This window comes from Meleagris gallopavo, chromosome 12 (genome assembly GCF_000146605.3).
Source record: "Meleagris gallopavo isolate NT-WF06-2002-E0010 breed Aviagen turkey brand Nicholas breeding stock chromosome 12, Turkey_5.1, whole genome shotgun sequence".
NCBI lineage: Eukaryota > Metazoa > Chordata > Aves > Galliformes > Phasianidae > Meleagris > Meleagris gallopavo.
In genome coordinates, this window is record NC_015022.2 from 5,115,008 (window position 1) to 5,126,285 (window position 11,278).

General features: G+C 37.3%; 1 protein-coding gene across 1 annotated transcript; it reads left to right on the forward strand.

The window, feature by feature from the left end:
- Positions 1 to 8: 8 nt before the first annotated feature.
- ADAL (adenosine deaminase like) lies at positions 9 to 9,634 on the forward strand. Its single transcript, XM_010717286.3, has 10 exons — positions 9 to 127; positions 1,945 to 2,075; positions 2,470 to 2,530; positions 3,264 to 3,351; positions 3,890 to 3,971; positions 4,817 to 4,943; positions 5,641 to 5,721; positions 6,715 to 6,853; positions 7,261 to 7,361; positions 8,666 to 9,634. Exons 1-10 carry the CDS (start codon positions 89 to 91, stop codon positions 8,855 to 8,857), a joined length of 1,041 nt encoding a protein of 346 aa, XP_010715588.1. The 5' UTR covers positions 9 to 88; the 3' UTR covers positions 8,858 to 9,634.
- Positions 9,635 to 11,278: the final 1,644 nt, after the last annotated feature.

Below are 11,278 nucleotides of genomic sequence, written 5' to 3' on the forward strand. Positions count from 1 at the left end.
GCTGGCACGGGGCGGACGGGTTTTGTCCCACGGACTTGATTAATGGTCCGAGTGAGGGGATTGAGTTGCACCCTCGGTAAGTTTGCAGATGACGCCGCGTTGGGAGGACGCGTCGATCTGCCTGAAGGTAGGAGGCCCTACAGATCGGTCTTGGTAAGCTGGATCGCTGTGCTGAGACCAACGGGATGGTGTTCAGCGAGACCGAGTGCTGGGTCCTGCACTTCGGTCACAGCAACCCTGTGCATTGCTGCAGGCTGGCAGAGTGGCTGGGAAGCTGTGTGGCAGAAAAGGGTCTGGAGGTGTTAGGTGACAGCCGGCTTAACGTGAGCCAGCAGTGTGCCCTGGTGGCCAAGAAGGCCAATGGTATCCTGGCTTGTATTGGAGACAGTGCAGCTAGCAGGAGCTGGAGGTGATCGTCCCTCTGTATGCAGCTCTGGTGAGGCTGCATCTTGAATATTGCGCTCACTATATATAGGGCCCCTCACTGCATGAAAGACATTGAGGCCCTGAGTGTCCAGGGAACAGTAATGAAGCTGTGAAGGCTCCAGAACACAAATGTTACGGGGAGCAGCTGTGGTAACTGGGATTTTTCAGTCTGGAGAAGAGGAGGTTGTGGTGAGGTGGAGATCAGCCTCTTCTCCCAGGTTAACAGTGATAGGATGAGAGGTGGTGGCCTTAAGTTGCACCAGCTGAGGTTCAGATTGGATATTAGGAAACATTTCTTCTCAGAAAGGGTGGTGAGGCACTGGCACAGGCTGCCCAGTTAGGTGATAGTCATCATCGCGGGGGATGTTCAAGACAAGGGTAGATGTGGCACTGAGGGACACGGTCTGGAGATGGGTTAATGGTTGAACTAGATGATTTTAGTTATCTTTCTAACATTAATGATTCTGTGATTCTGATTCTGTTCCATACTCTGGGAGGTGCTGTGCATGTTGGCCTTCTGCTTTTATTTGCAGCTTTTGTAGTCTGTTCTTCCATTTAAAACAGTTGAGCTTGACCTTTGTTTTCTTTATTTTGCCCTGTTTACCCTGAAGCTACCTTCAAGACCTGAAGTCTGTCCCGATAACATGTGCTTCATGTTCTGAAGGGTGTGTTTTAGTGCATCTGTGCTATCTCTGGGTGCATGCTGCTGCATCTTATCAGTGTTACAGTTCTGGGCTTCCAAAACAGCCAGCAGCACGTACTCACCACGCAGTTTGCACAGCAAAACCAAACTGCGTATGTGCTGATGCACCTTTTCAATAAGATACATCTTTCCAGATTTAAGTTTAATGTCCATTTGAACTCTGTGTTTTGCTTGGAAGGCCATGAAGCATGCATCTGGCTTGATGTCCCAAAGTGGGGAGCAGCTGCAGCTCCTGCTGTTCTGCTGGAGTTGTGCTCTGATTGAAGTGATGAGACCCCTTTTCCTCTGCCTGGAAATGTAGTGCTTTAGGAATCTGAAATGTAAGAGGTTATAACATTAAAATCAAATTTTTGAAGAAGCTATGATTTCAGTATTTTCCAATTAACAACTTTATGAAATACTTCACTAAATCTATCTCTGAAAAGAGTGGAATGGCAGGGGGTTCTGTGTAGCAAAGCTTGTGCGCATGTATTTTGATTGAGTTTGGAGGGCTCTAGGGAACTATTTCATACCTCGGCAGCCAAGAGGCCATAAGACAGAGCAAAGATGGAGTGAGGAACAGAGTTGAGAGGCATGGGTTTGCACCCGTAAGTCAGGTTGCCATGAGAAAGGCAGAAATCAGTCACTAGCAATGGAACACAATTAATCCTGGTGTGCTGTTAATGGGTAGAGATTGTTGGCCAAACACAGAGATAATTGTTATTGGCAAACTTGGAGTGAAACAGTAATGCAGGATATGTGAGTGGTAATACAAAAATAAATGTAGAAGCTGTCCTTCTATCTTAAACATCCACAATGTACTTCCACCCTCCTAGGAACTTCATGCTCATTTGAATGGCTGTATCAGTTCTTCTACTATGAAGAAACTTATGGCGCAGAAACCATACCTTCAGATCCAGAATGGGATGACTGTGATTGACAAAGGAAAGAAAAGAACCTTAGATGAGTGAGTAAACATGCGTGAGATCAACATTTACCATGTACCTTTTAATTGCAAACTTAATTATGACCTTGTATACTGACTGCAGAAACATATGTAAATTTCAGCTTAGTAAAAACTTTTAGATTTTGTTTTCTAATTGTATATAAAGTCATTTCTTAAATATTTGGAAAGAAAATGGAAATCTCACATTGACATTAATAATTTCTGATGCAAATGTGCTAGCTTTTGAAATCAGAAGTGGCCCTTAAGATGGTCTTGGTTGCCCTATGAACAAAATCCAATGTGCATTTTAAGCTACAAGGTGGTTAATTAACATAGTACAAGTTTTCACAGTATAGGTTTTTATATGGATGCTCAATTTACTGTTCATTGTTTATTTTCTGACTTTTTATTTTAGGTGTTTTCAGATGTTTCAGATCATCTATCAGATTACAACAAGGACTGAAGATATTTTACTGGTAAGCTGGTTAAAACAGTTTCAAACAGGCAAGTGACATGCAAAGTCAAGGTTGGTTGAATTCTGAATAACGATGGTATTGACAAAGGTCCCTTCAAATTACTAGCATAAAACACATTGAGTTAGAGGATTAAAATAATTTTTCCATTTAATAGTTCTTAAAGCAACGAGGTTCCAATATGGTGGTCCTTACTACTCAGATACTTGGACTTGGTAGTGTCTTAAAAATATGTCTCTTCATCAGTAGCAAAGCTTCGATTTATTAGTCTCTTGTTGCTTCTTGTCCCATTTATGTACTCAAGCTACAGAACTGCAATTGTCTTTTGCTTGCCTCAGATTACAAAATTATCAAGAAGAATGGTTGTGTGATCACTATAGGGAGAATAAAGTGATGTAGTATCTTCTTTTCCTCATCTAAAAGGATTTTTAGGTGGCCTGTTAAATTACAGAAAGATACAGGAGCTGTGAAAGGGTTTGTAAGTGCACCAGGTGAGGAGTTTTCTCATTTAGACAGGGAAATGCTTGTTTATCATAACCCTTTCTAGTATCTATATGGGAAATGAAGGTACTTCCATGGGGAGTATTTCCAGGGTCAGAGAGCTGGAAACACATCCGTCCTGAAAACTTCTAAACGATCCATCAAAAGATAATTGGGTCTCATTTAGTTGTAAAAGAGAGTGTAAGCCATTATAACTATTATTTTAGTGATGTTGAATACACTATTTCTTAACTAGATAACTAAGGATGTTGTTAAAGAATTTGCTGATGATGGTGTCAAATATCTGGAATTAAGGAGCACTCCTCGAGAAGAGAATTCCACAGGTATAGTTTGTCCTAGTTGTTAATTCTTAACTCTGATGTGCTTTAGAACTCGGTTAAGACTGTGTTAATAACAAGGCAAGTTAAATTCAATTGGATCAACTAAAATATACTTTAAATATAAAAGTAAAATGTAGTGATGTAAAATTATCATTTTACTGTTTACTGTTAGATTTTTGAGGGAAAAAAAAGATGCTGGTTGGTTATAATTCCATTATCCAAGAATTTGGATTTACTGACTTTAGTAGGACATTTGAGAGTGCTAATATTTTCAGTAGCTGATACATTGTATTTTTATTACTACATCTCTTTTTTAATGTTACTTAATAGAAAGGCATAAGAAAATTGTTTTTGCTACATTCTGATTCATAATGTTATTTTATTTCTCTGAGATGCTTAGGAGGAGTCTCATTAGTACTACGTAAATTAGAAAAAGATGGAGAAAAATCAAAGGTGCAAAATGAGCAATGAGATGAGAGAGCTGGGGCTACAGTGTAATAAAATTAATTCAAATATGTTGATTCCAAATGTGTGTTTGTAGGTATGACCAAAAGGATGTATGTTGAAACTGTACTTGAGGGTATAAAGCAGTGTAAAGAAGAAGGCTTGGATATAGATGTAAGGTAAACGAGCCTATGGAGTGCCTCTGTTCAAGGTTTTGTTTGCTCTGATGCTCAATCACGGTTTGCGGAGAAGTTTACAAAAGAGTATGGAAAAGAAAATTGTCTAAACCAGATAAAATATAGATATATATTTTTAATTAGCATGTAGTTTGACTAATAAAATCTTTCTTACAGAAAGTCGTCTTTGTAATGGAATAGAAAGATATTTTATATGCAAATTTAATTTTTCATCTTCATTTTTACTGATAGAGAATGAAACTGGGTGCAACTTTTCTGCTTTAAATCTGTTCGTTTTCTGCAATATTTTCAGGAAAGGCAGTGTTCTGAAGGAAATGCAGTAGAGACTCTTTTTCAGAGCCTACATTCTTTGCAGATGCTTTTGCTGGATTAGCTCTACAAGCAGCCTGCAGTAAAGGAGAGGTAGTTAAAAGGATCAGAAAAGTTCTAGAAGGTGTCAGTTGTTGCTTATGGACAATGAATCTACGTGCATGTATAAAAGATTCTCAATAGTAGCCTGTTAGATTTGCTTGTGAAAGTTGAAGGTTTCTTATTTTTCATGTTTGCCTCTCCAAGAGGTTGCTCTCCTGGTACTGCAGGCAGCAGAAGAGCAGTATATTGTTCCCTGCCCTCCCTCTCTCCATGGCTACTGCTTTTCACAAGCTATTGTATTTATCCAGTTGATGTTCCTATGTGCTTTAGTACCTTCATTCTTTGAACAGTTTGCTGTGCAAATGCTCTCTGTCGTCACCCATGAAGGAGGTGAAGTGCCGTTTATGTTGGTGTGAAATTTGTTGGTCTCCTGGTACTATGGCTTGTTTTACTGAGCTTGTACATTTCTCTCCAAGATTATTAATAGCAATAAATAGAAGAGATGGCCCAGCAGTTGCTAAGCAGACTGTTAAACTTGCTGAAGAATTCCTTCTTTCCACTGATGGGGTTGTAGTAGGACTTGACCTCAGTGGTGATCCAAACGTAAGTTTTTGTTTTGCTTTGATCTGTCCTTGAAGATGAGTATTTAATGTTGCCTAGCAGAAGGCAGTTCCAAAAATACTTTGTTCTTTTAAGATTTTGCCTTATGTTTGTTGCTTGTTTAAATTAATTACTCATAGTTTTGACACCATGTTAATCCCTGTTGCTGTAAGGGAAAGGCACTCTTAACAAAGAATCAAAAGATTATAATGCTGAAAGAAGTGTCGCTGGAAAGCAGTGTTTATCTGGGAAATGTCTCTTACTAAATTGTCCTAGTAGATTGGCTGGGTTGAGGTGAACTAAATACTATAGCAAGTCTGCACAAGTATAAATTTCGATTAGTTGCACCAAATAGTCTTTCAGTATTAAGAAAGTGAGAGTATTTGAGGATAGCTGTTGAATTGAAATGAAATAGCTCTAGGTGATAGTTATGGAAAGGGTATCAAAATCAAGATGCGTGAGTGGTCAGTGTTGGGCATCACCTGAACTACTGAGGTATACTTATTTGTCAAAATTGCACCTGTATAGCAGAACGTTGTCTGCTGTGCTTTAATCTAAAGTGGAGTAGTGGCAAAAGAAAAGTAAGCCAGTGTAACTGTAGTGGAGCTAAGTATTTTGATATTGCTAGACTTCTTAATCATATAATTAGAGAATTCCAGTAAAACTAGATGTAGAATGATGATGCTTTTCTATCTTCAAGGCAGGGCATGGTCAAGATTTTTTTGAACCCCTCTCAGAAGCAAAAAAAGCAGGTCTGAAGCTGGCATTGCATCTTTCAGAGGTAAAAAGTTTTCATTGTTTTAGTCCTCCGTAATTCCCATTTCATAAAAACCTTCATGAAGCTTACAGTAGCTTCTGTGGATTTTGAACTTCTCATGAGAAAGCAGTAATATTTTGGGGCATTGTGACCAAAGAAAACAAAGGTAAATCTTCATCAATCAGTTCTGAGTAAGAACTGTGGAATTGTTTCTTACCATGTTATACCTAGCAAAGGGGACAAGAGGGAGGGCAGGCATGAATTTGAAAATTGGAAATATTCCAGGAGATCCACTGTTATTTTTCTGGAATAGTGTCAGAAAACATGTATAGTAAAAGTTGCACGTTTTCATGAGTGAAATTTCAATTTTGTTTTGGTTCTGCTGATTTCAGTAGAATGAGTTGAACCTCCTCTTTTGATCTGTTGAAGTGGTGGCTGATATCTGCTCTGAACAGTCTGGTGAATGCTGAAAATACTTCTATTTCTTTAGGAAGTTAAGTATGATAGATGTTGTTGTACAACTGTTCATACTTTTCTATTTCATTAAGGAGGTTTTTGCAACATATTCCCACATACTTATCTGAAAACATATTACTGTGTGATCTGATTTGGGGTTTTTGCTTTGTTTAGGGGCTCTCACATTTTTTTTTAACAACTGTGTATAACAGACGTTGAAGGACACCTTGACAGGGTACTTTTGAAACTGAAGAATGCAAAGCTGATTTGATGCTTCTGACTGAAAGCACTTAAGAATTTCAAATAGTGATTATCTTTTACATATCTTTTTAAGATTATAGCTTCCTTGTTTAATAATTCAAATTTGACAATCATTGTCGTACCTTATTGCTTTCTTCAGAGGTTAGTGTAGATAGTGTAGATCAGAGGCAGTGCAGATATTTAGCCTCATGTACACTGTTTTGATTAGATATGCTATGAAAATAGAACTTGAGTCAGTTGTGATCATTTATTATGTTATTTTATGCTGCTTTAATGGAATGTAAAATACATCTTCCCTAGATTCCAAATCAAGAAGAGGAGACGAAAATTCTCCTGGGCTTGCCTCCTGACAGGATTGGACATGGAACATTTCTCAACTCTGCAACAACTGGCTCAGAAGAATTAGTGACACTTGTTAGACAGAATCATATACCTATTGGTAAGGAAACAAGAAATCACTTGGTGATCTCTGAACTTAAGAATACCGTGCTTACTGCTGATTCAATAACTCTGATTTGTCTTTGGTGGCACTTGTATTTTTTACATATTTGTGGCAGCAGACAACAATTGATATCCCTGATGAAAACAAAATTAAATCATAATCCTTGTTTATTGTGAAAGGCTGTGTGGTGTTTGTGTGTGTTTTGCAAGGTCCCTATGTTTTACATGCAGCAAGTAGTTAAGAAAAAAAAATGGCAACTGTGGGCTCATCAGAAGATCTTACAAAATATTTGAAGCATTGAACATTAAGAAAACAATAACAATTTCAATTTTCATTTAGAAGGAAGCAAGCCCATTAGTGTGTGGAAAGCATCTTTTAATCTTATTCTTTTTTTTTTTCCTTAGAACTTTGCATGACATCAAACATCAAAACTCAGACAGTGCCTTCCTGTGACAAACACCATTTTGGATACTGGTACAACATTGGCCACCCTGCCGTGCTTTGTGTAAGTTTTTTAACCAGGTTTTTAGACAGGGCAAAACTAGAGTCGTATTTGGAGTATGTCTCCTCCTATGAATTAGAGCTGAGGTACTAACAGTTTCTGTCATTACAGCCTATCATCTGCTTGTAGCAAATCATAATATTCCATCAGATAAATGTTTGTAGTAGAAATTGGAATGCTTAATATTAGTCTTTTTAAATCGAAAGCAGAACATTTTCCCTATGTAGATAAATATAATCAGCAAAGTATGTAATTACATTCTTAAATATTTTTATATTGACGAATTTCACTTAAGCAAGGGTTGAATCACTGTGTTTTTAAGCTTGTGCTTACATCCTAATTTATTGTGTTGAATAAGGTTTCTCAGATTCTCTTGAATTCTCTCTCCACCTTATGATGGTGCCAAGTACATGGCAGGATTTTACGTCTACCATCCTGCTGGTTTACCCCTTAGAATTTGTAGCTTTGTGCAAGCATATGTGTATTTTTAAGCATTATGCTTAACATTCAAACAAGCATCAGTCCTTTATTTTATTATATATTACTGAGTTACAAAAATAGGTCACAATCAGATTATTTCTGGGATTTTGAATTGTGATGAGTCTAGATAACTAGTGATGTCATGTCAGATAGAAGTTTGCCCATGCATGCCAATAAAAAGAGCAGCAGAAAAAGAGGTACTATGGTGTCTTAAATTTAAGATAGAGTTAGAAGTCTTCTCTGAGGGGACACAAGGGCTCTAAGTTAAAAATAGGAAATCTCATTAGCACGTCAATAATCCTAACTTGTTTCGTTTAGATAGACAAACTTCAGACTGCTTTCAATCATGTTTTTAAGATGCTGCTTTCAGTACCTCAGTCTGTGGAAATTATTTGAGCTGACACTGTCAAAATGCAGAGGGTGAAACAGTTTCTTCCATTCCAGATTTAGGAATACAGAATTTGATCTTGTTCCCAAATCTGAGAAAAAAAGGAATGTGGAGATCATGCATGCAAACTATGTAAATACATGTATATTTGATGTGCTTAACAGACCATCTTTCCAGCTATGTTCATAGGAAATGATATTTTCTGGGTAATTTATGTTATATGTTATGATTTATGTTTGAGAAGTTTTCTTGTGTTTGAGTAATTTATTAATTGTAAGTGAAAATAGGGCAAAGTAAGGATGAAATGATACTTAATAGATGGAAGAACTGGAGTAAAATGTGAAACACATCAAAGTAAAACTTTTTTGTAATGTGTAGTCAAAACCCTTCAACTAATTTAACTAATGTAAACTTTATTTTTCTTTTTATTTAACTCCAGACTGATGATAAAGGCGTATTTGCAACAGATCTGTCTCAAGAATATGAACTGGTTGCAAAAACATTTAATCTGACTCGATCGCAGATGTGGGATCTTTCCTATGAATCAATCAACTATATCTTTGCTTCAAATGTAGTAAAATCAAAGCTAAGGGAACAGTGGTGTAAACTGAAGCCGACTCTGTTTGTTTAATCAAACAACTGCTCTAAACAGCTTAGATACATTAGCTTAATTAGTTGTTTTTAATTGTTCTTCTTTTTTTTTTTTTTTAAGACAAAAATCCCTGGCTTTAGCCTTTTCCAGATATTAGGCTTATAAATCTGGTCCACAAATCAAGCCATTGTAAAAAGACGACAGACATGCATCCTTTGGTAGCAAGGACAAAAGTGAATGTCCTTTCATAGTTGGAAAGGGCCCTAAATCAGTGATTAAAGTTTCAAATATATCATCATGCAGTGTCTCCCTACTTGATAGAACATTAATAAGCAAATAAAATACTTGAATGGAATACACTATCTTAGTAGAAACATTGGAGACTGAGAATAAAGGTACAATTGTTAGGGTTCAAAGGCTGTCTGTAGGCAGCATTATGCCCAGCTGTGTGGATATGGGTTGTGGATTTTTGTTTCTTCGTATTGTTTTCAAACAGAAGTTTTAAGCAATTGATTGAATGTGAAAACAACCTCAGGGAGAAGGAATTATTTGCCTCAAGGGACTTGAATACTGCATCTGCTTTTGTTGGCATACCTGTATGACTGAATCCTGCTGTGGGTTCTCCAGTGTACTGGGAGTGCCTATGGGGACACTCAGTACTGATAGTATTTAGACAAAGATTAGAATCTTGAAAGCCTTAGCAAGTGGTGACCTGCTTGGAGGAAATGGTCTAATTGTTGAAATGCTCATTCTAATTTCTATCTGTTTATTGTAAAAAGCAATAAAAATACTTTGAGCGTTAATGTTTTAAAGCAACTCCATCGTGTGTGTATGTGTGTGTGCATTTGAGATTTATAGGACAGAAATGTGTTGCTGTGCAGCCTCTGTCTTCCCAGCAGCACCGTGTTTGTTGTGACAGCAGAGGGTGCTCATTCATTCAGGCTGTGAACGAACCTATGTACATCTGCATATGTATTTGGGATACTGAGACATCAAAACCTGTGAGCAGCTATGTTATATTCTATATTGCACATCCCTGGGGAGTTGGAAGTATCCCGAGGGAAGGTATTTTCTACCTAAAGGATTTTTGTATTGCTTAATTACATGAGGAAGCACTCTGGGCTCTGCAACAAATCCTGAGTATGGATACAACACAGAAGCTATACATGACTTCTGTTTTGTTTTTTTAATATAAGTTTGGTGGAAATGATAAAATGATCACCAGGTACAATGCTGACAGGAGATACAGGAGTGGCACTTACTGTGAAGTGGCAATTAGAAATGCCACACACAAAAACACAAAAAGGAATCCCACCAGGAGAGAGTTGGGTAAGGGGAGAGCATCAGAGTTGTTCAAGAGTCAGTGTGGTTACATGAGGTTTCCACAGAATGTTTTCCAAGAACAAGAATATTCCTTTTAGAGATGGGTGAAAAATTAAGTGAAGTCTCACCAGAATTCTCAAAACCACGTGCTTGTTTGTTCAGAGGCAGTATCTTAAGTTACTGAAGTTACTGTTCAAATAGATTTGCTGGTTACATTATCTTGTGGTGCCTGCTGTTTGTCTGACTTGGTTCTTTCTAAGGAAAACCTGTTTAAAGACAGGTTATCCAGCTCTCTGGCATGTTACATTTAGATATATCTTAATCCCTGGATAAATGGACCTACGCTTATGTGAGATAACACTATTGTAAGTTTTCTAATATTTTTGAGGTTATGGCTTCCTACTAACTCCTCTGTAATGATATTTGGTTTATTTGCAAAGAACTGCCAACTAGAAGTTCACTTTACAGCTGTCATCCTTGTTCACTGTATCTGTCGAGTGTAGAACTTCAAACACAGAATAGGATTTGTAATTAGTGTCTGGGATTCTAGTTTCAAACTGTTAAGTGTTACACAGAATTGTCTGAGTTTTAATGTTCAGATGTTAAGTGTCACACATCTGTGTGCTCGTTCAGAGAGAACAGCCCTGGTAAACATTACTGTATCCAGCTTTTTTTTCTAAAGCAAACATACAGTGCCTCTGAGAATTTTAACTTTATGAGGTATTATATACACTTTCCAGTATTTCCACTTAATTGATTTCTGGGTGTCTCCAAAACATTGCCTTGTATCATTTGTAGTCCTGATAAAAACAGGTTGGCACATGATGACACATGGGTGCTACATAGGTTCATAGTAACAGGTTATTAATGAAACAGGGCTGTTCTGGATACATAGTGAGATGATGCAGTTGTACATAATGTAGAATTAGAGAATCACTCATCTGAAGACTGTGTACTCACCTGTCCCTTAGATTCTTGCAGATATGCTGTTGATTTAACAAACAGAAGGAAAACAAAAACAACAACAACAAAAACATAACTTTTTATAATATATATGTATGTATAATATATATATTTATAACAAATAATGTGTGTATTTTACAATGCTTCTGCCAATAAGCAAAGTCAGGAGTCAAC